The sequence below is a fragment of the Xyrauchen texanus genome, chromosome 31, assembly GCF_025860055.1.
Source record: "Xyrauchen texanus isolate HMW12.3.18 chromosome 31, RBS_HiC_50CHRs, whole genome shotgun sequence".
NCBI classification, from domain to species: Eukaryota; Metazoa; Chordata; class Actinopteri; order Cypriniformes; family Catostomidae; genus Xyrauchen; species Xyrauchen texanus.
Genome location: NC_068306.1, coordinates 7,266,391 through 7,291,804, shown reverse-complemented (window position 1 = coordinate 7,291,804; position 25,414 = coordinate 7,266,391). Strand labels below are relative to the sequence as shown.

The 25,414-nt window shown below is 40.2% G+C and overlaps 1 protein-coding gene across 2 annotated transcripts in view; it reads right to left on the bottom strand.

The window, feature by feature from the left end:
- Positions 1 to 26: 26 nt before the first annotated feature.
- The window catches only part of LOC127625339 (signal peptide, CUB and EGF-like domain-containing protein 3), a 116,602-nt gene continuing 91,214 nt past the window's right edge, over positions 27 to 25,414 (bottom strand). For both annotated transcript variants that reach the window (XM_052100580.1, XM_052100581.1), the window contains exons 9-23: positions 24,429 to 24,551; positions 15,341 to 15,457; positions 12,583 to 12,705; positions 12,205 to 12,321; positions 12,016 to 12,111; positions 11,315 to 11,431; positions 10,980 to 11,138; positions 8,805 to 9,008; positions 7,516 to 7,677; positions 5,189 to 5,356; positions 4,516 to 4,677; positions 3,925 to 4,122; positions 3,441 to 3,593; positions 3,246 to 3,325; positions 27 to 2,999 (exon numbers count right to left, since the gene is read on the bottom strand). In XM_052100580.1, coding sequence (XP_051956540.1) covers positions 2,847 to 2,999; positions 3,246 to 3,325; positions 3,441 to 3,593; positions 3,925 to 4,122; positions 4,516 to 4,677; positions 5,189 to 5,356; positions 7,516 to 7,677; positions 8,805 to 9,008; positions 10,980 to 11,138; positions 11,315 to 11,431; positions 12,016 to 12,111; positions 12,205 to 12,321; positions 12,583 to 12,705; positions 15,341 to 15,457; positions 24,429 to 24,551 — 2,132 coding nt within the window. In that variant the 3' untranslated portion in view covers positions 27 to 2,846. The remainder of the gene's footprint in view (positions 3,000 to 3,245; positions 3,326 to 3,440; positions 3,594 to 3,924; positions 4,123 to 4,515; positions 4,678 to 5,188; positions 5,357 to 7,515; positions 7,678 to 8,804; positions 9,009 to 10,979; positions 11,139 to 11,314; positions 11,432 to 12,015; positions 12,112 to 12,204; positions 12,322 to 12,582; positions 12,706 to 15,340; positions 15,458 to 24,428; positions 24,552 to 25,414) is intronic.

Sequence of the window (25,414 nt, the reverse complement as noted above, 5' to 3'; positions counted from 1 at the left end):
GGCCCCGCCCTCCGCCCTGCCACAAGGACTATGTTGACTACTTTGCCATAAACATTTTATTTCACGGCACTCGTGGCTATTTCACATATGACCCATCATTTTACAGAGATTTCTATCCAACAGTGTTGCAACACATAACACGGTGCACAGTGATTACTTTCTACATGTGGGACTATATTGAGAGTCCTATACATCTTGTTCTTGGGTTAAGCCAAGTTGATGTTTTTTCTTTTAGTTATTCATTATTACAATATTTAGTTAAACATTTATATCAGTGAGCCTTGTAATAGATGACAAATGTACATATAAACATTCCTTTCAAATAAAGACATCACAATCTTTTTAGTTGGTTTGATATATATATATATATATTTTTTTAGTCACTGCACTTAAAAAGCAAGGTGTTTGTTGGATACTGTCATTGGGGTGGTGGACTTTTGTCTTTGGACGAGAGTTTGGGTCAAAAGTTGGAGCTTTTCAATCAACATCCTGTCGTTTTTTAATGTAACTAGGGCCCCCTACTAGTAACAGTGTGTTACTGCAACAGTATGGCAAAAGCACATGTTAACTATGTCGAATGGGTCTGTGTGTTTGCAATGGGTTGTCAAAGCCTTTGTGTTTGCGCATCTTCATACAGTATATTTCTGGCCTTAATGTTCAAAGTTTGAACCCACCCTCTTTTTGACAACTGAACCGTATCAACCTTTGGAAGGGTGAATAGTTCGGAGGAAATTTTCTAAACACAAGGTCTTCTGTCTGGACTTATCTCTCAGACTCCAATTAGTCTACATTTATTTCATATTTACAACATACAAAAAAGACAACAATGGTAACCCATCGTGACCTGTCCTTTTCTGTTTACATACAGTATGTTTACATATTAAAACAGGGTATGGCTTGACCTTCTCAAAGCCATAGACTTTGCTACATACTGTAAGACCATGTCCTGACAAGGTGCAAAAGGGACAAGCCTTCCGCGACAAGCAGGGCTGGACTGGGAAGAGAAATCGGCCAGGGATTCTACATAGCAAGGGGGGGGTGTTCGCTGTCCTTTTCTGCATATCGCGGAGCCGCTTTGTGGTCCGTTCTGCATAACGTGGCAGCTCATTTTTGCATTTCGCTGCCGACCCACCGAACCCCTCGGTTCTCCCGATGGTCAGTCCGCCCCTGATCGGCCCCAAAGTGCGTCGGTATGCCAGATTACCAGTCCAGTTCTGGCGACAAGTAATTTGTCCGTTAACACTGATTGTGTAACTGCTGTGTGACAGGCCGATCAAAGCCAATCAGAAAACATCTGATGTTTACCATACAGCTACACGGAGCAGGATTTTGTTCCAATGAGATGCAAGGCCAAGTGCAATGCAGCAAAAATAGAAACCAAGTGACTGGTGGACGGCTGGTTAACACGGAAGAGATTTTTGCGCTTGTCACTTTATCTCGTTTCACCTGGTTAGGACACGGGACAGCACTCTGGTTTGTGGCTTATAAACATGTTTATAACGAATACTAATGGGTTCATAATTAATACAGGAAACACTCATAAATGTTTGACATCCACAGGCTTATCCTGACAATTTTGTACTTCAGGCACTTACAAGCAAATATGACTGCGGTCCAGTGAAACCCAACACCTGTAAACCAAACAACGCTTCTTTCTGGTCCACTGGATGGTCAAAGTAATGTGCAAAACCAACTCGAAACACTTTCATCCAGGTCGGAACTGAAATGTGTAGCGATGTTGGTTTTTTCTTGACCCAAATCCATCCATGTCAACCTGTAGTTTGCGTTTATCAGCAAGTCATATCTGCATTATGAAAACATTACTTCCAACCTGTGAAAGAGTTTGGCTCCTTAATTGCTCTTTTTCAAATGGGAGGAAATTCTTGAATCGCGTTAGGCAAAACCAAAGGCTTAAAGTGACGTTTTTGAAGCAGCAGCAATTGCATGTCCTGCAAAAAATACATTTCTGTTTTGATCTCTCTCAGAACTGAGTGTTACAGTCCACTGTTTTTAAAATACCAACCGACCTTTCCATCACCCAAACTTATTTTCATAATGCACAACTTCTACGCCTATTTAAATTAACTTTAATATTAGGAAATAGACCAATATGCAATTGACTATAATACAATTTGAACAGACAAAACATTACTGTTTTAACAGCACGATCATTAGAGATTACGTGTTTGCTCTAGGAGCTCAAATATGATGCCTTAACATTGTGAAATGCTTGATAGGAATTAGGTCTTACTGAGAGCACACTAAGAGTACAGATATACCAAAAATTTTACTTGTTTTTTAGAGCTGGAACCTGGGAAACAATACTATTTTTAATGCACAGTCACAGCTAGCTCCAGTTCAACAAATATATCATTTCTTCTACATGCTACACCTTTCTTTTGACTGTACCAGACGCTCTAACCCAGATCATCTTTGTGAAAAAAATACATGTTTTTAAACACACATTGTCCGTAATGGAGTGTAGGATCACCCAGACATTTTTAAATCTACAAGACACTTCTACATACTAAGCGTGCAAACATTCATACCGAACAAAAACATTGACATCCTAGAGTGGTGACCGACACGTATAGAGAGGTCTCAAAGCAGGAAACACTTCAGTCAAGCAGCAGTTTGATTCGAAACAACTGTGTTACATTAGACAACACAGCTTAGAGATAACCAGCAAGAACAAAGAAGAAAAAGTTAAAGTGAGACATTTGAAATCTGCATTGTGTGATGTCATTAAGTGTGGTTGAAAGTGTGTTCATATTTCCTTTAAATGTGATTAGGATCCCGTAAACTCGAGGCCAGGGGACTGAAGGTACGTGGAGTGGGATTTTGGACTATTTATATGGACGCAGGAATGCAGAGACTTTGCTGTGGATGAGACGTATGAAGGAACGTGGGAGCATCTCCGTGGAGTCCCGAGTGGAGTACTTGTAGTAATTGTTCGGGTGAGCAAGCACATCGAATAGAGTTTTAATGAGTTTTTTATCCTGATGAGAAACAAAAAAGAGAAAAGGAATGGGATGAGGATAGGCTTCAAATAGGACACAGATAATGCAGATTTTGTAAGGAAGAGATTCTCATGAGCTTCTCATGGAGACTAAATTGATTTGGTGGTAATCAACATTATTTCACACATGCTCCTGGTAGCGTTTAACATGATTTGAACCATTCTTAACAGCCAAGGTACTCAAATTGGGTAAAAAAAAGCTGTTTTCCGCTCAAGCGAAATTTACCTTGAGTATTTCTTGATGGTTTTCAGAGGCATAAAGTCTTCCATCTCTTACAATGTCTTCGACAAGCTGCTCATAGTCCTCTAGAAAAAAGAAAATTATTTATTTTACTGACAGTGCCTAAGAACTTGCTGACAAGTATGGACCGTAAATACGATATATTTTTAATTCAAACTAGGGTTTCTCTTGAGACTGTACCATCGTAAGTGACGTAGGGAATCTGGAACCCTCGAGCGCTGTTTACATCGTTGGATTTGAAGTTGATCCAGAGGCGTCGCGATCGAGCAGTGAAAGCGATCGGTCTCTCGTACGTCTGACATGTCTCATAGGTGGTGATAGAGGTCACTGACCCTTGGAGGAGAAAAACCCAGCATCCAAATCATTTCGATTTATGCATTTGGCAGACGCTTTTATCCAAAGCAGTGCACTTATTACAGGGACAATCCCCCCGGAGCAACATGGAGTTAAGTGCCTTGCTCAAGGACACAATGGTGGTGGCGTTGGGGATCGAACCTACAACCTTCTGCTTAACAGTTTAGTGCTTTAGACCACTACGCCACCACCACTCCAAATCAATGCTAAATAATTTTCGACAGCAAACCATCGCTACAAATATGGAGAGACTGCAGGCGTCCCGGTAAGTGAATATTGGAAATATCTTTTTGAACCCTAGAACACTCACAGTTCTTTCTCATTACTAGCACGTCTCCGCACTCATCCTCAGATGGGAGGAAGATCTCCGGGACAACAATCAGAATCTTGCGTTTGTGCGGAGGGTTGATGGTCCAGACACATTCAACATTGGCTGGATAGTTTCCTGGATAGTTGGGTGACTCGATGTATCCGATGAACTCCCCGATCTCACCCCCACATTCTCTATCTAAACAAACACCAGGAGACAAACCAAAAAGAAGAGTTTAGAGACATTTGCTTTGGATGTTTGGAGGACTGTATGTTCTTGGCAATACAAAACAGAGATTTTAAAACTACTTCAGTTCCCCTTCTGTCGCTCACTCGACGTTGTGTCGATTGGAGCGACACTAGGGGTCTTACTTGAAAGTCTCGGTTACCTTCAGTTTTCTCCAGACTTCCCTGTGGATGGTTTTCCTTCATAAGGCTTTGACAAACAATAATTTCTCTTGGTGTTTATTTCACTGTAGAACTCTCCTCAAAATGTCCTTTGTTGATCTGATTTTGGTTTAAGATCAGGCTCTTATAGTGATTAAGGATGCAAAAGAAAGCAGTACTTGTGCTTAAGACAGAATGGACTCACTTTTGCACTGAGAGACACTGATGGCCCCATCAAAGTCTGTTGTTGTGTTTCCAGGACAGGAAATGCAGTAGTTCTGTCTGAACTCAGCCTGGTAGGTTCCATGAGGGCAACGGATACAACGATGAACTGAGGTGTTATAATAATGACCTGGAGAACACAAAACTGCACACACGGAGATCACATGGGTTGGATTTAACAAGAAAAAGCTTTCACATGCAGCACTCTGTACTGACTCTGGACCACATGGGCCTGAATTTAGCACAGTAAAGGCCTCTTTAGTCTGGTTTTGGTGGTCTGATCAAGCCTTTGGAGCATCTGACGAACAGTGGCCCAAAAAGCATTTAAACACTTAAGCCACATGTAAAAACTGTATGAACTATGCAAACAAATGATGCTTTATCCTTTCTCAGAACTAACTTTCATGGGCCATTTTAATCAATTGGTGTCGTAAGCTATGGACATGAATGTTTGATGACCGAAAATTATTCGGCATGTTTTAAATAGCTTTGTGAATCAGATTATTATTGATGATCTGTTAGTATGAAACTTAAAAGCTGTTTTCTTTTCAAATTCAAACATAAAAACATAAATCATGTTTTACACCAAACATCATGATATTTTTCTGTATGTCTACTGTCTAGCTTGCATTCTAGAGTGTCTACAAATGTCTGACCTTTGACCTCACAGTCATTAAAGGAGCTGGCACCCTCTCTTTTGGTACCGAGCCCTCCTCCGCATGGGAAACAGAGCGTTCGTCCTGGGTCAGGCTGGTACGAGCCAATGGGGCATGGCTGACAGGGCTTAAACCCATCATTGGAGAAATACCCGGGTGGACACTGACCTATGAAAAGGAAGATACCAAAATCAACACAGTTCTTTGACGATAAAGTTCCACCCCTCAATTCTAAATGGTAAGTATTTAACAAGATTTGTACATTTTCTGAAGGTAAAAAAAAAATGTATGTGGTGCTTGCCCAATGCACAACTTGCTGTCGAAATGCCAGGCTGTTGTGGTTGCCATGGCATTGCTATGTGGCTGCTAGGGTGTTTTGTGTGGTTGCTGGTAGGGGTGGGAGAAAAACAGATTCACAGGTGATTCTTTCTCCAACGATTCTGGATAGATTCTCAAAAATACAGAATCATTTCTGAGTTAAATTTATACCGAGGAAGCACAGTGGCACTTCTATGTACACCAGAAAAACAGTGAGATGGTAGACGCATATACTAAAGCCAAATGGCCTTTAATGACTTTGGAACTGGATCGAATCAAGAGGTGCCTGAAGATTCCCACCCCTAGCTGCTTGGATATCCTGGATGGTTGTGTACTAGCCATAGTCTGAATGCTTAGAAATGTAATTGCACACCTTTCCTTACCAAGAACCACGATTTGAGGTGCAAATAGTGAGGGATGAGGTACATGCCGAAATGTATTACATATGGGTTTGTTCGAATCCCTAACCATAAGTAAGGGCAGTAGTGGCTCAGCAGTTAAGGCTCTGGGTTACTGACCAAAAGGTCAGGGGTCCACCGCCAAGATGCCACTGTTGGGCCCTTGAGCAAGGCCCTTGACCCTATCTGCTCCAGGGGTGCTGTATCATGGCTGATCCTGTGCTCTGACCACAGCTTAGCTGGTATATGCAAAAAAAAATATTTCACTGTGTATATGCAAACGTATAATGTGTGACAAAAACAAAGGCTGCTGCTTAAAAAAAGGCTTTTTCTAAGTATAAGAGATAGTGATCGTGTTGTTGTAATTCAAGGCTTTTGGATTTCTCCTTGTGTTTGCAAAAAATTTAAAGGGGTCACGACATGAGGAATAAAATTGTCCTTGATCTTTTGACATATAAGAGGTCATTGTAGTATAAAAACATCCTCTAAGTTTCCGAACTGAATACTTCCTCCTTAATAGAAGAAGAGTGTTTATTTAAACCAAGCTCCAGAAACAGGCCTTCTGGAATTTGTGGAACTTGTGATGTCACAAGGACCAAAAACATCTGCATATGACTGCCTCTTCAGCAAGACACCAATGCCTATTTTTCATCATTGCACCCTTGTTCCCGCTCACTGGTGCTAACTGCTCAGTTGCACAGGTGAAGTGGAGAGAGATGGGCCTGTCATGGGAGACTCATCTACACAAAAGGGGACTTATACAGGACTCATTCATGTACCTATCTGGATTTAAATGATTTTCTACATGAGACGAACAGCTCTGACTGTTATCATTCATCTCACGCCAATTTTAAAAGATGTAATGTTAAGTTATAACTCTAAAAAGAAGACCTCCATTGTGTTTTATTCAGCTGCTCTGTTTCCTGCTGTTTTGAAAGCATCCTGGACCGTTTTTTCACCCATCTGGGTTGGGTTGAAGCAAATGGATTGGACTAAATGGACTAAATGGATTGTATTACGTTTTGCGTATTCAGAACATTTCAGCGTGAATTGTATGTTTTTGCCTCAGATCAGCGTGGATTGCTTGTGAACCATGACTCAGGCATTGCAAATGAACTGTTATTGAATAACCATTCTTAACAATATTGTAGTTAAAAACTCTATTGGACTCTATTGGCAAAACCGCAAGTAAACAATTTCATTCACGTATATTTCAAATGCTATGACTGTTTTATAGTTAAGGTGACACTGTGCTTAACGTTTCGGATGCAATGTATTGATTGGGTGTACGCTATGTGTAAACCTTCAAATGTAATTTTATAATGTTGTGTAGCTTGTTAATTTTCTTCCAATTGAGTTTCCAATATGGCTGAATTTGAGGGGCCAGACAGCTTAAAACAAAGAGTTTCAGACAGAGGGCCAGAGACAGGGTGGGAAATGATTATATATTACTAAATTATTCCTGTTTTTGTGCAAAAAAGCTTTACCTAAATAAGAAGTGGACCTCAGGGAAGATAATAAAATGATAAGTAATGACCATTTAAAGGAAAGTTTAGTTGAGTAACATTTACATCCACTAACAAGTAGAAGACAGAGACCAAGTCTTGTTACCTGCACATGATGTGATGTTACGGGCCCCTGGTGGGCCATGGCGGTCTCCTCCAGGGCAAAGGTCACAGGCCAGCTGACCTTCACGTTCCTGGAATGTTCCAGGTGGGCACTGGACACAGCGCTCCTGCTCACCATGGTAATATGACCCAGGCAAACATCTGACTAAGAGAGATCAGCCAACAGGGGGCAGCAGTGAGGGAACTGAAATTCAGTTTTTGACAGATACAGTTGAGGTTTTGACTCTAGAGACAGTTTCACGCTGATCTATTTTTTAATCAAGAATTAATATTTGACTTTGCTTTGGTTTGGTTTGTTTTGCTGACCTGTAACAAGTTGCTAGGAAATGGAAAAATATTGGAATTCTGTACAAGCTTCATCCTGTATATATTGTTTCAATATCTTCCAATAATTTTAAAAACTGTGTCAGATAACTTTATCAAATTTATTAGAGGTGGACCGACAGTCGATTTTGCAGATACGATAACTAACTAATTGGCCGATAGTTTATAAAATCGATATATAGTATGTTAGTGATGAACACAGACCCAGGAGTTCAAATTATTACAAAATCCCAAAAATAAGCAGAAAAAACTTTAAACTGTAAAAAGAAGCTGTAACACACTAGTAACTCTTATATTGAAGTTTGTGTGTGTGTGTGTGTATGTGTGTGTGTGACACAGAAACACAGAGGTATAAAGAAAATAAAGAAATACAATCTGCAACTATCGGCATCGATTTTTTCAGATAACTGATTGCTACATAAAGCAACTATCGGCACCGATTAATCAGTAAAACCGATATATCGGTCCACCTCTAAACTTGATTATGTATCAGCTTTAACAAAGATCAATAACTGGACCAATTTCTATTGTAGCTAAGTCTCAAGGCTTAGCCGTCTGTCATGAGTCCAAGTCAAGTCTCAAATCCATTATGGTGATAGTTTACTAGATGGTGCAGTTTAATTTTACCGTCCATGTTACAATAACTAAACTCCCTTTTATTTAAACAGTGTCACACTATTAGAAAATGGGTTTCCTTGTAGACCTAATGACTTGCATTGTTCAAGAGTCTGTCATTTGGAGTCTAAGTAAAGTTAAAGTCAATTGCCAAAATGTCTAAGTCAAGTCGCAGACTCAACTTTCTATTTTTGGTAGATACTGTTGATTATTCTTCTCAGTTATATCTTGGTTCACTGATATAGCACTCTTGTGTCATGTTAAAAGCAGCTGCAGTGGAGAAAGGGGGGTTTACTCATTAATAACTGGCCCCACTCACTCTTCTGTTCTTACCACAGCGGCCGCTGTCTTTCTCTCGGCCCGGTCCGCAGTTCTCCTGCCTCAGTGAAGCCTGGGGGAGCTTCTGCGCGACCTCATACTCCAGTCCGGCCACACGTATAAGGAAACGCTCCTGGTTAATGGATTTTTTCAGGGCTTTGATGTACGACTTCATCTGCTGCTCCATGCGCTGCCTCTGACACATTATATTACAGTTCCCTGAAGGAGAATACGATGAATCTCTCACAGTTTGGCTGACTATGGCATGAAAAAACAGCGCACTTCCACGTTTATCAGTTTACTTTGCATTTTTCTGCAGGTGGTAGTGATGGGACAGAATGGTCGAATAATAAGTGAGGTCAAGTTTTATCAAAAACATTTTCCCCCTAATTGTTATTTTAGCTTTCATCATGTTTGCGATGGTGCTTAAAATGGGATAAATTAAAAGACGCAGCTTCTTGAAGAAGATTTTAGCATGCTGACAGAGCGAGGTGCTTTAGTGTGCTGTGAGACTGTCAGGATGATGTCTGACTGTCACCAAATTTTTGTGTCTAAATTAATCCCCTTTAAAGCACCACAGTTATCAAAGCACCACTTCCGTAACAAACCCTTCGTCTTCTTCAACAGTACATTTCAAGATAGCTTGCTGTGAACAATATTCCTGTTATTATGTATAATCTGTAAGTCTGTTTTTGTGAGCAATAACAGGTTAGGGCAGACTACATGATGAGACAAACCAGTCTCATCATGGGCCGGGTGATAAAACAATCTCGTCATCTTGCTAGCAGCTACCTAACCCTGTTGTCAAGTAAACCTGTAATGACCAGCCTCTAAACTCTGGAACACACTTCCACAACATCTCTGTGAAATTTCAACTTATCAGATCTTCAAAATTCAACTGAAAACTCTTCAAATGTTTCTGGTCCCTAACACTGTAGGGACCGCTCATAATCTTCATTATCAAATTTCTTTATTTCATGAGCTCAGTTTAACATCTCTTTGTTCCCTACATGGGAATTACAAAATCATTCTCTTTGTGAAGCGACCTTGAGGTCTTGAAAGGCACTATATAAATACAAATTATTATTAATATTATTAATGATGCTAGGTAGCCGCTAGCTAGCTAACTCTCTGGCTAATATGATATCGTTGTGTACCGAACAAGATTCGATTGAACTCCACAGCACGTCTGACATCAACACCATTAGTGTTTATTGATGTGCAATTTAGTTACATGTATTTGTTAAATGTTTCATGATCCATATAGTTGTCACAACGACAAAGGTTTTGACACAGGCAAGAAAGTCTTTCAGTGGATATAATACATTTTAGGCTACAGCAATTAAGTCATGTAAGGGTTACGTAGCCAAAACGCAGAAGGTTTCAACTTTGTTGGAAACGTAAAAATCAATGGCCATGTGGAGAGTCAAACGTCCTCTGAAGACAATGAAATTGTGCCAGAAACAGTCCGACAACTTATGTAGGACTAAATCCTTAAATAAGTATACTTCTTATGGGCTGGGTAGCTCTGCGAGTATTGACGCTGACTACCACCCCTGGAGTCGTGAGTTCCGTATCCAGGGTGTGCTGAGTGACTCCAGCCAGGTCTCCTAAGCAACCAAATTGGCCCGGTTGCTAGGGAGGGTAGAGTCAAATTGGGTAACCTTCTCGTGGTCTCGATTAGGGGTTCTCACTCTCAATGGGGAACGTGGTAATTTGTGCTTGGATTGCGGAGAGTAGCATGAGCCTCCACGTGCTGCGAGTCTCCGCGGTCTCATGCACAACGAGTCACTTGATAAATTATTATTTATTTAAATTTTTTTATAAGATGCATGGACTGACGGTCCCAGAAGCAGAGGCAACTGAGACTTGTCCTCCACCACCCGGATTGAGGTGAGTAACCGCGCCATCACGAGGACCTACTAAGAATTGGGGATTCCAAATTGGGAGAAAAGGGGATAAAAAAGTAAGTATACATCTTGAATATCAAATTAAAAGATGGCTTACCCTGAAGAGTTTACTCAATCCCCATTAATGGTATGAAATGTATATCGTGATAAATATTGATACCGAACGATATGAAATGTTTTTTTTATATATATTATATATATATATATTATTTTTGGCCATATCGCCTAGGCCTACTTAGATGGTAGAGGGTTTACTTTAAACAGAGGATATCAGACTCACCGGTGGAGTCCGCTGGCTTGACCTCGGCTTCCAGCTCCAGAGTGATGCGCGTGACCTCTTTGCTTGATGGGTTACGAGCTCGACGACCTTTGACCTTCTTAGATGAGTCACACTTCAGGTTAACGAACGTGACCAGGCAGTTGTTGCATGGTTGGCCGCCTGCAAATCAAATCATTATTCAGACAGAGGGCATTTATACTTCAGTTTTTCCCATTTTTGGAGTTACACTGTCCATCATGACTCCTAATTAATACTATCACTATGGCCTTTTTCCATAGCAGGGACCATCAAAATGATATGGTACCCTTCATTTCCTGGCCCCTATGACCTCTGACCTGGCCCGATCTGTCTGCCGTTGTCCTCAGCCCTCCCCTTATGTTTTGGATGCAGGTTACATTTGGCATTCTTGATCCGGAAGGATGCCGTCTGCTTCACTGGAGGGGCCTGAGTCTCTACAACCAAACAAGGAGGTGTTCACAAAACCAAACACGTTCATAATAAGCCCATAATAACAAGTACTAGCCAACCATACTGATTCACAGCTTTAAGTTCGCTACATTAAAGATAATGTGATTTTTAAAATTTTTACCAAGCTGTTTCCTATCCCACCTTAATATGCAAAGGCAACAGCTATCTGGTTGTCTGACCGAAGCTAGGCAGGGGGCAGTGTTTAGGAAATCACTAGAAACAACTGACCTGTTTGTTTTCTTTGAACGTTTATGTAGCTTAATGCTCACTCGGAATACTTAAGAGGAACAGCAATTTGAGAATATAGTGTTCCATGACAGCAATCCTAATTTGTTAAGTGACATGAACCAAACTTCAGGCGTGATAAAAATAGTTTCAAATTGCCAAGCACATCAAGTGATCTCGTAATTGCACAGCTGTGATGTCTCTCTCATGATGTTTCTCCGAATCATCAGTTACATCCTTTCAAAAGAAACGTCTCATCAAATGCCAGATCTGTTAGCTCATTCAGAATAAGTTCATTTACTCTTGAGATGTGGAAGGTATGAGGACATGCGTATCATCTTACCTATGCAGCTCTGAATGCTGCTTGTGTTTAATCTGGTCTGGGATTTACCGCGCAGGATGGGTATTCCACAACTAACGGAATAGCTGTTGTCCGATTCTGAATTTAACAGAGACATTAGAGTTGAATACAAAAACATGATGTATGCTTTTTTTCTTGGGGGGGGGGGGTGTTGTGGTCATTAGCGTTTACCTGCCAGGTAATGTGCTTTAGACGCACAGGTGAGAGAGCAGCTTTCTTTTTTCCCCATCTTAATACAGGTGAGGGTGGCTTTGGGGGCCACAAGATTAGATGCACACTTCACAAGCTCTGTATGAGTGAAATACACACTTCATTAGCAGAAACCAAGGTACTGCCTTTCATTTAAACTGGTTTAAAAACCAAACTAACAATAATTGTATTACAGTTATTTTATTACTTTAATGTGGTTTAAAAATACTGAATTACAGCAATGAGAATCAACCTGGGAATGTGCAAACACATTGGCATTTTAGATTTGAACCATGAGTTTTCAGTTCATCTATATCATGGCATCTGAATGGCCTTTAAGTGGCAGAATTGTCCACATACCAATACAGTCCTTCTTATTCCAGTGCAGTTTGTAGCCTGGTGGACAGGTACACTCGTAACTGCCCAGCGTGTTCAGGCATCCAAATTTACAGCCACCCCGATTAATGCTGCACTCATCTATATCTATAAAATAAAAGAAATATAGACATTTTCATTTAATGTATCATTGTTTCAAAAGGCCATATAGAAAATTGTGGGTATGCACTTACAGTACACAGAAGACTCTAACACCTCAACCAGATAATATAGGCTATGTTCAGAATAGCATATTAAGTTACTACTCTTAAGATTTCTACAGTGTGTGGTAAATGGTCTGCACGTATATAGCGCCTTTTTCAACCTTAGAGGTTACCAATGCGCTTTACACCGTGTCCCATTCACACACACTCTCACACACCAATGGCGGCAGAGCTGCTATGTAAGGTGCTAGTCTGCCATTGGGAGCAACTTGGAGTTCAGTGTCTTGCCCAAGGACACTTCGGCATGTGGAGTCATGTGGGCCGGGATTCAAACCACCAACCCTGCGATTAGCAGATGACCCGCTCTACCACCTGAGTATGGAATACCCGAATACCCGGAACATTTGTTCTGTGATTCAAACATAAGTTTCCAGCTGTTGCAGTTTTACCAATCTCCTCTAATCCTCTCTGATATGAGTCAGCTACGGTTATTAAAAGCACATTAACCAGGAGATGACAGAGTCTTAGCAAACAACATTCCTCTGAAGGCATGGTGACCTGATGATAATTTGGTAACTGTCATAAATCGCATCATGACTTTTCTTTTGGGGGGGCGCTCTTGTTCCTGAAGTACAGCCCAGAGAATATATCACTCTGCAAGGTTTTCTCGTTTTTCTGCTCAGATATCGGGTTTCATTAGTAGTAGCTTTTGAGATAAGAGAAGACAGAACAGTGTTGGGGAAGCTACATTGAATCTGTAGTTGTCAAAGCTACAAACTACCCCGAATTTAAAGTGGTTCAACTACAGTGAAGCTACCCCTTCTTTTTTTAATTAGAGCTGCATTATCACAAAACAACTGGCACAGACAATTAGTATCGTAATTAATATGATGGCATAAACAGCAGTTGAACAGATACATGTAAACCCAATTCAACCAAGCTTTAGTAACTATTTCCTTTTTTATTTATTTAGCGTTTAAATAATTAAGACCCAAATGAATACACATCGTTTTATTGCTTGTCAGAAGCAGGTAGTGGTTGTAGGGTAGGGATATTTTCATTCAAAAATTTGGATACGCCCCTGAGTACAAGATGAGTCATCAATATTTCTGGGCGTTGAAATTTGCTAATGGAGCTGGTTAATCAGCATGGTCAAGCCAGGATGGGACACCAACATCCAAAACACAGTAAATGCTGGTGACCGACATTGCTGGTCTTTTTAGCACTGGAACAGAACCAGCAGAAGACTAAAGGCAAAAGAGTGAGATGTTGAACGTTTGACTGAGTGGATTAGAAATACAGACACAGAGAAAACAAGAGTCTTTTGACAATGTTGTTTGCTATGCAAGCTGAAACAAAGGACATGCGAAGGGGGCATCTTTGTGTATTTCTTAGAGGGATAAATAGCTAACTTGCTAGGCTAGTCTGTTTTTCTTTTACTTGTTCAGCATCGTATTTGAACCGGCTACAGTCTAAACCTTTGACTTTCACCTTTCCTCTCACCCTGTCCAGATCCTGAGCCTTCATTAATCTAAAGAGTGAGGGAGAGAGAAAAACGGCTGTTAAATTGATACATGTGTTTACTTCCTGTAGCTACATAGCTTGGTGTCTCCAAGACTAGTTCAACTTGAAAGCCACTCTCGGGGTTGGGCTGAGGGTACGAGGTGCAAATATGAATGTATTGTCTTTCTCTATAAACATTAATTGCTGTTGTCTTTCTTGTGTACAGGCATGCCCAGTTTCAAATGCCGGCAACAGAGAGTAAGACACGGTGAAAGAGACTCAACACTGTGTGTGTGTGTGTGTGTGTGTGTGTGTGTGTGTGTGTGTGTGTGTGTGTGTGTGTGTGTGTGTGTGTGTGTGTGTGTGTGTGTGTGTGTGTGTGTGTGTGTGAGGGCCACATTTTTTATCAATATAGTGAAACATTTCGAAAACCAAATTGTTAGGACATTTTCAGTGGTTTGAGACCCCGATCTGCTCGTAAAAGTTAAAAAGAGAGCAATCTTTGTCCTCACAGCGGATCTTGAGAAGATCAACCAGGAACTGTGATTCAAATATTTGAGATTGTAGTTGAAGACTTGTGCAGCATTTGATTGTAAGCTCTGAAAAATGTCTCCACGTCTATTGTACCTTTAACATCCATTTTCCAACAGATAAGCCACCACACAATGGGAAACCGTAGAACATTCTCTAGCAATAGAGAGCTCCATTAATCTTAGTGTTATCTAACTATCCAATGAACAGAGAGAGATACATTTATCATTTCTAGTGCTCTCAACAACAGTGTGACGCATTTATCTCTAACAGAAGCTCAACTTCAATGAGGAGACAAGCGGATGTCAAGATTTATAGTGAATAAGAAATTTAATTGTGGTCAGTTTATCGCCCAAAACGACCGAATCGCTTCAGAAGACATGGATTAAACCACACTTCTTTGCTGCATTTATGTCCTTTTTTGGAGTTTAAATGTTTTGAACCCCATTGGCTTACACTGTATAGAAAAAACACATCATAGATCCTTCAAAATACCATTGATTGTGTACCGCAAAATGAGTTTGAATAGGCATGAATTGGCATACCTCCACAGTGAGCCACACCGTAAAGGACGTAGCCTTTGTGACAGTAGCACTGGAAACTTCCAGGTGAATTCACACATGTGTGGTCACACGCCCGGTCAAAAGAGCACTCATCGATATCTGCAGAGACAGAGAGAGGGAAATACAAACACTTAAATTCACATAAACATTAAAATACTAACATTAAAATTTGCTCATGCAAATTGCACATTCATGCAGGTGACCTTCACATTGTTGGACATTGTAGTGGGGAATTTTGAGGTACTCATTTTGAAGCATAAAGCATCAAGACTAGAGGCCATGATTAACAGTAACATAACTGCTCCATCTGATGTCAATCAATTCAGTGTAATCCCCATTTATGCCTTAATAACCCCAACACTTTACCTGGCTAGAATCAAGCTATTCAAACTCCTCATTCCCATTTCCTCTGTACACAAGGAATTGATTTACCGTACCTTTAAACGCTCCCCTGTCTGCCCTATTACAGAATGCGTCGTAACTTAAGACCATTTAGGTCTGGTATATATTGCATTCAGAAAATGAAACCTATTTTTAGGACCATGAATGCAATGCATGTATTGTTAGAATTCCTCTCTGACTTCAATTGTGGAGCCTATGGCACAGGATGGATGTCAATGACATTAAACGTCATTGGTTCCAGCATATCTCGTGATCAAATGTCATTGAGCCTGTTTATTTGCACTGTAATGAGCTGATAACTAACAAAAACAAGTTTATTCATGAAATTTGACAATGGAAAGAAAACTGCATTGACATTACACTTAAAATCATCGGGTTATTATTTGCTTTTAATGGTAAAACTTACAAAGTCATGCACACAACACGTGTGTTCATTGGATAAGCTGGTAAGAATGCCGAAAAAGGGGTTTACATGCAACACGAAACTGGGGTAATGGGCAAAAATCTTCCCGTGTCGATCGGTGTATTCTCAGGCGGTTTATAACCTTACACCAATTAAGGGAAGCCATTGAATGCATTTACAGTAAACTGTGTAAGGATGTGCATGTAAACACACTCATTGATGTCCAACCTGCGCCATAGCTGCCAAATTTGATTTGAGCGTTATGGGGAGAGGAACTTAAATTTGAGTCTGTTCCTCAAACAAAGCTATCATATGCCTTCAGAAGACTTGGAATTAGTGTATGAGTTGCATGGTCTACATTTATGGTGCTTTAATGTTTTATTTTCTGTCTTTTTTGGTGCTTGGCAGATGTGGTCACACTGAACTCTTTTATAGAAAAGAGCTGCTTGAAGATTCCTCAAATTCTACTTTTGTGTTCCACAGAAAGCAAAACAGCATACATGTTTGGAATAGCATGCAAATCAGTAAACGATGACAGAATGTTTGGGTACTATTTGTTGGGCAAAATAGTTCAGAACTGGGAATAAAGTGAGTCGAGGAAACCAGTATTTTGCATATTTGGTTTGCCCTGTTCTTTTTTCTCAGCCTTTGGTCATTAGACTAATTTACAAGCTGTTGGCACATTCGCTCAGGCAGTGTAATCCTCAAGTTACCCCCCAAATATGTCTCCAAGAAGTAACTTCATCAGTCACGGCCTGTGAACGCACAGCTCCATGAATGAGGCTAACAAAATCAATACACCCCCCGAAACTCTTGTTCAATCTAACAAATTGCCTCAGTGATGTCTGTTTTTCATCTCTGCTGAACACCAATCCATGGATTGGACGTGACTGCAATAGGAGGGATATCATTCAACTCCTCAGCAGGAGAAAAACAGTGAAGAAAAGAACTTCATGCACTCCACAAGCAGGAATGAGTAACCAATCACGTTGATCTCGATTCCAAAGGAACTCTACCAAATCCTGGATTTACTGTGTGGCTCTCCAATTTCAGAGAATAAAGGAAAACATTTCTATGATTTTCTGAAGAAAAGTCTGATTTAATTTATTGGCGAAATGAATGGAAAACAAACATCATCCATTAAATTATATCCTGTCGAACTGGTTGTTCTCAACCCAAAAAATGGGTCTGAAGTCTGCTCTGATAGGACCTTGAACCGCAAGAATAGCAATGTATGTGCAAGGTATAAGAAAATATGACCCAGACTACGTTAAATATGCATTCTCTTGCAACGATAATAAACGTTGCAAACTTTGAGTTTTGAAACCATTAAAATATGAATGGTATAATTAATAACTTTGGTACTGTGTTTGGTTGTCACTTAATATCCAATATAAAATCTGGGTCTGAAGAAACCTCACTTGAGAACCACTGATTTAAAGAACATGGACTTCGATATCTCTTCTCCAATGTTCATTTTGTGCAATTATAGCTGCTTCAAAGCAACATAAATCTACTTTTCTTTGGAGCTATTAAGAAGGTCGGATTGTGCTGCTTAGAAACTAGGAAGTTTATTTTTGGAATGGTTGGGCGTTAGTAGGAGAGGGTCTGTGACAGCGGGTGTGTGTACGTGCTGCACAGCACAGGTAAGTGTGCATATGTGATACCAGGCATTCTTTAAAAACCCCAAAACATCCTTTCGGATTACTGAGTGGGTCTCTATCTTCAGGTATGTCACAATGCATGAAATAGCAACTAGAATAAGCAACAGAAAGGGAAGAGAGGTAGTTGTATTAGAAATACTATCTAGATTTTATTGATTTATTGATGTTATTTTGTCAAATAAAGTGCTGTACAAAAGAGCATCACATTATAATTCTCCTGTCAAGCTTTCATTTTGAATCAAACGTTTTTTTCCCTTTGTTTTTGATGGTAGTTTTACTTCTTTTGTTAAGACTTGGTTATATGTGATTATTAAAGCGCAAAATGCTGCAATTTAATTATATAAATATAAAGTGTGCAGGTGCTGCACGCTTCTTAATAAATAAATGCTCTCTTTTGTCATCTACTACAACAAGCACAGCACAATACTCATAAAATGTAGTGTTTTGATCAGTCTGTGTTTTCAGCTTATAAGCGGCTTCCACATTTTCGTGTGTGAAGCGTGCAGCACACATAGACTGTATTTATTAAATTCAATCGGCGGTTTCATAATACTGCAAAAATATTGGTATCATTACATCTTTTTTTTATTTATTTTAGTATCAACTTGGTATTGAAATACTGGCACTTTTGACATCCCTAGCAAGCGCGACTAACAACAAAAAATGAGTCTCAGAAAGAGATATTCTGACTTTTTATGCAGGTCCCTCTTAATCTCACAGTTTGAAACAATAGCACTGTGAGAGCAAAATAACAGCTAGTTTGTTAGAGCAGAGATAAGGGCTTTATCAGTGACTCCCACCTAAGGAATACTGGGATCTGATATCACCTCCCCCAAACACACTTCAGAAAGCTCTTAAGCGGACTAAGGAATGTCTCCCTCTTTCTGTGAGGTGTTGAAAGACAAATCCGTCCCTGTTGATGGGTCTTTGGGGAGGGTTCTCACTGCAGACTTTAGCGCGATGACATAGTGGATCTAATCCGCTACGTAGTAGATTTTGGTGAGGTAGTGGATGTTTTGGTTTTTATGCATTACACTGGGTACATTATTCCTTAGTATTAAAGTATTTCACTGAGAAATTTGTATAATATACCTTAGCTTTTCAACATGTTCATAACTATGAATTTCATAAATTACTTTTCCTTGTTGTTCCTCTTCACCCACAGAAAACAAATATATAAATTAAGCCATATACTCTTCACTATAATGTCCTCCTCATGTTAACATCATCTCCGCTGTACATAACTGCCATGGGGTGAATTATTTGTATTTTTATATTAACATGTTGTGGTCAAACATTCTTGAAATATGCAAAAGTGAAATTAAAGTGATCTGGAGTGCTTTGCTCAGCACACGGAACCGGATGGAGCACACCTGTTACTCTGAGCACGAGATGAGTTGTGGAGCGAAGAAACGCTCTGAATTCACTAAAATAATGCTTATACACAATACAGGCAGGACAGAGCATTGTGCATAGACATATTAATTTAATGAAATGGTCAAGTGGTCCAAAAACAATACGCATGGGATTAGATCCACTGCATCACTAAAATCCAATAAACAAGGGATTAGATCCACTGCATCACTAAAATCCAATACGCATGGGATTAGATACACTGCGTCACTAAAATCCAATACGCATGAGATTAGATCCACTGCATCACTAATATAAATACGCATGGGATTAGCTCCACTTCGTCACTAAAATCCAATACGCATGGGATTAGATCCACTGCATCACTAATATAAATACGCATGGGATTAGCTCCACTACATCTCTAAAATCCAATACGCATGAGCTTAGATCCACTGCATCACTAATATAAATACGCATGAGATTAGCTCCACTTCGTCACTAAAATCCAATACGCATGAGATTAGATCCACTGCGTCACTAAAATCCAATACGCATGAGATTAGATCCACTGTGTCACTAAAATCCAATACGCATGAGATTAGATCCACTGCGTCACTAAAATCCAATACGCATGGGATTAGATCCACTGCATCACTAATATAAATACACATGAGATTAGATCCACTACATCTCTAAAATCCAATACGCATGAGATTAGATCCACTACATCTCTAAAATCCAATACGCATGGATTAGATCCACTACATCTCTAAAATCCAATACGCATGGGATTAGATCCACTACATCTCTAAAATCCAATACGCATGGGATTAGCTCCACTACATCTCTAAAATCCAATACGCATGAGCTTAGATCCACTGCATCACTAATATAAATACGCATGAGATTAGCTCCACTTCGTCACTAAAATCCAATACGCATGAGATTAGATCCACTGCGTCACTAAAATCCAATACGCATGAGATTAGATCCACTGTGTCACTAAAATCCAATACGCATGAGATTAGATCCACTGCGTCACTAAAATCCAATACGCATGGGATTAGATCCACTGCATCACTAATATAAATACACATGAGATTAGATCCACTACATCTCTAAAATCCAATACGCATGAGATTAGATCCACTACATCTCTAAAATCCAATACGCATGGATTAGATCCACTACATCTCTAAAATCCAATACGCATGGGATTAGATCCACTACATCTCTAAAATCCAATACACATGAGCTTAGATCCACTGCATCACTAATATAAATACGCATGGGATTAGATCCACTTCGTCACTAAAATCCAATACGCATGAGATTAGATCCACTGCGTCACTAAAATCCAATACGCATGAGATTAGATCCACTGCATCACTAAAATCCAATACGCATGAGATTAGATCCACTACGTCACTAAAATCCAATACGCATGAGATTAGATCCACTGCATCACTAATATAAATACGCATGGGATTAGATCCACTACATCACTAATATAAATACGCATGGGATTAGATCCACTACATCACTAATATAAATACGCATGGGATTAGATCCACTTCGTCACTAAAATCCAATATGCATGTGATTAGATCCACTGTGTCACTAAAATCCAATACGCATGAGATTAGATCCACTGCATCACTAAAATCCAATACGCATGAGATTAGATCCACTACGTCACTAAAATCCAATACGCATGAGATTAGATCCACTGCATCACTAATATAAATACGCATGGGATTAGATCCACTACATCACTAATATAAATACGCATGGGATTAGATCCACCACATCACTAATATAAATACGCATGAGATTAGATCCACTGCATCACTAATATAAATACGCATGGGATTAGATCCACTACATCACTAATATAAATACGCATGGGATTAGATCCACTGCATCACTAATATAAATACGCATGGGATTAGATCCACTGCGTCACTAATATAAATACGCATGAGATTAGATCCACTGCGTCACTAAAATCCAATACGCATGGGATTAGATCCACTGCGTCACTAAAATCCAATACGCATGAGATTAGATCCACTGCGTCATTAAAATCCAATACGCATGGGATTAGATCCACTGCATCACTAAAATCCAATACGCATGAGATTAGATCCACTACGTCACTAAAATCCAATACGCATGAGATTAGATCCACTGCATCACTAATATAAATACGCATGGGATTAGATCCACTACATCACTAAAATCCAATACGCATGAGATTAGATCCACTTCGTCACTAAAATCCAATACGCATGAGATTAGATCCACTGCATCACTAATATAAATACGCATGGGATTAGATCCACTACATCACTAATATAAATACGCATGGGATTAGATCCACTGCATCACTAATATAAATACGCATGAGATTAGATCCACTTCGTCACTAAAATCCAATACGCATGAGATTAGATCCACTGCATCACTAATATAAATACGCATGGGATTAGATCCACTACATCACTAAAATCCAATACGCATGAGATTAGATCCACTTCGTCACTAAAATCCAATACGCATGAGATTAGATCCACTGCATCACTAATATAAATACGCATGGGATTAGATCCACTACATCACTAATATAAATACGCATGGGATTAGATCCACTGCATCACTAATATAAATACGCATGAGATTAGATCCACTTCGTCACTAAAATCCAATACGCATGAGATTAGATCAGCATTCAGTCAGTGTCAAAAGTGTAGCCACAAAATATAAACATTATACATTATATCATTATATATTCTACATGCTTTTTGTGTTATAAAGAGGGGGCAAGGGGAGAAGAGGAGAATTTATTTAACGTAAAGCCAGGCATTCAAACCAAGAATTATTGCTTAATCATAAATAATAAAAAAAGACAGTCATTCAGTTAATGTATATCAGGGATTTCACACAAACACCAGGAAATTCTAATTCAACTAGTTTTAAAAGGTATTGTAAATGAGGGCAAAAGGTCCCTGATTTTTTTTCAGGTTCCCATCCTGACGTTCCTCACAACAATGGTTACAGTATTAAAGCAGACAGGATGAGATACACTCCTGCCCCTGAAATACTCTTCTCACATCAGACAGAACTGTAGCGGGCAGTTAAAGTGCTGACCACTGCTGTTCCCACACTCGTCCAACTCACTGAGAGAAAGGAAAAACAATGAGGGCACATTTGTCAGCTCGGATTCAGTAAAAGTGTGGATAAACCTTAACAGGCTTGAAGTCGATTGCAGCATAGAACTTCCAGACGCCAACTGAGATTCCAAACAAGGACGTGCAAACAATAAGGTTATTTTAAAGATGCTCAAAGGCAATTTTGTTTTTGTTTTATCCCAGCTTAATGGAATAATTCACCCAAAAATTATAATTCTCTCATCATTTATTCACCCTTTACTCACTGACTTTCTTTCTTCTGCAGAAAACAAACCAAATATTTTCATAGATGTATGATGTTTTCCCAGCTCTGCACATGCACATGTAATTGGGCTTCTCTCATGAACATGCCAAGGAGACTGCTGATGTCAGGATATGTCGAGAATAAGGAGTTACATTTTAATCTGTTTCTCACCCAAAAGAAACAGCAAACCATCATATCGCTTCTGAAGAAATGGATAAAACCACTCGAGTCATATGGATTACATTTATGTTGCCTTTATGTCATTTTTGGGGCTTGAACTTGTTGGACCCCCTTGACTTGAAACTTATAAACACATCATCCATTTATGAAAATATCTTCATTTGTGTTTTGCAGAAGAAAGGCATATGAGTTTGAGACAGCACGGGTGAGTAAATGATAAGAGAACTGAGAAAATGATGATGGTGGAACTGATAATTTAATGAGATTTGGAAGAGTTGGAATTTGGAGATTGACAAGATCAAAAATCAGCGAGGGAACTCTTTATGGGATGTGTGTTTATGGACACAAGCAGGATAGTATTACCTTAAATGCTCTCTATGGGAAGCTTCCTGTATTAACACCAAGTTCTCCTGACCAAACTTACTGGCAGCTCATAAACCGAACAGACCCTGCTGGATCAAAAACAATCTGCCTGCAGTAGGCCAGCAACCCATAGAGGCGAAATAGTCAAGCGAATCGAGAAAACCATACAAAAGCGAGTGGAATGGTTTTTAAGGTGAATATTAGAGGTTTTAATGAGTAAAACATACCTCCTTAACCTAACACTTCAACCTAAACTTAACCGATAGTGTCCTAGGAGACTAAGTTGATGACATTACTGATGAAAATGTTTGTTGATAAAGGATTTTCTACATTTTGCCAATGTTAACTAAGACAAGATGAAAAGGAAGCATCATGACGATACACAAACTGTAACAAGTAAAGGACGGGCAAGGAGGAGGCGGGAACCGGCTGAACAGAAAACATCTCTGGAGGGGGGGAGACGCTGCCCTCCCGGCCGTTCTGTCAGCCGGTGGTCCACCCTGTCTCCTGCTAACCTGGGGTAGAGACGAGGAGAGGCGTGGGGAGAGGGAAGGGCCAGCAGAGACACACAGAGAGAGGAGAGAGCGAGAAGAACTGTTCGCCGGCTCCCGGACACGCTGTCACCTGGTCCTCAACTGCTCCTCCGCCCTCTGATGGATGCCAGCTCGCCCTCCCCCAGCGGACGGCAGTGAGTCCTCGGCCCCTGGCGGATGGAACTGCTCCTCCACTTCTCGGTAGATGGCAGCTGTTCCTCCAGCTCTCGACGGCCGGCAGCGACCCCGCCGTCCCCTAGGCAGACGGCCGCAGCTGCTCCCAGAGTCCGCGGCGAGGACTCTGTGACAGCGCATCCCTCCTCCCTCCCGGGTTTCGGCACCACTGTAACTGTATAAGGATAGGCGAGGAGGAGGCGGGAACCGGCTGAACAGTCAACATAAAGGTTTAATGATATAAATTAACTTAAAACAACATAAAACAGAAAGGAACAGAACACATGCAATGCGGCCGCATGAGTCTCTCTCTCTCTCTCTCGAACTCCGTCTCCGGCTGCCCTTTATCTTGCTCTCCCGCTGATTCAGCGCAGCCGGCTACGCCCTCCTCCTCGTCACACAAACTACTTTAATTAATGCATTGTTAAAATCTTGTTAGTGCTTGATATGAGGGTCTATATGATGGTAAATGCACACCGACCCGAAGATCATTAGATGAAGATCATTCGAAGAGTTTTACATGACTGCTGGATAAAACAGTCTATCACTGGCTAGCCTACCTTGGCATGTCCTCTCATTGGTCAGAAGTTTGTATCCTTTCTTGCAGCTGCACTCAAAGCTGCCCACTGTGTTTCTACACACATGGTCACACCCTCCGTTGTTCATACGGCATTCATCAATGTCTGCAATAAGAGAGAGAAAGAGAGAGTTTGGAATGAAATCATTCTGTGGTTTGAGCTAATACACATGTACTGGATTAGTACTGTTTCTTTCAGTTTACCATGATGCAAACCATGAGGGGAGAATGAATATGAAACAATAACGATGTTAAAGGGGTGATTGACAGCGGATATGGGGGAACTGTCTGGACTTAAACTCTAATCTCTTTGCTTGTACCAGAAGAGATGAGAGGTGAAAAGAGGAAAGAATGGGAGAAATGAAGAGATGAGTAGAATATAGGGAGGTGAAATGAGGAAAAATAGAAGAGAGGTGAAAAGGATAAGTGAGAGGAGAGGGTAGATTGGGTTGTGACAGACACACATGGAGTGAATGTGTGTGTGTGACTTCAGAGCATTTATGCGGTCAGGGCCATGGAACATTCTGGACCTCATGTGGCTCGAACAGGAGGATGTCTTTCAGGATCACATATCCTCTGGCCTGTTCTTCCCAAATAAGGGATCAATATATCATCAGCTTCTCCTGCTTTCCTTTGGCTTTGATTGAGCTGGAGTGGATGTTTCTGATTACATTTGAATCATTTAACTAAATGAGGCATTCATCTCAGTGAGATGCTGCATCATCTGGAGCAAACCGAATAAAACAAAACTCTCCTCTCTATCTCTTACTCTGGCCTCTAGGAGGGACCTGGTTTTCTCATGCCAGCACTCTCTGTGGATGTTTTTCTTTTTTCGTTTCGCAGCAGAACTAATAAAACTGAATGTTCTTTTATCGTTCTTTTTAAGTTAACGTCAAAAGCAAGAGGCCAGGTAGGCTTCAACACTCCGTTTCCATTATTAGTTGCACCTCACCCTTTCAGTGACTCTTT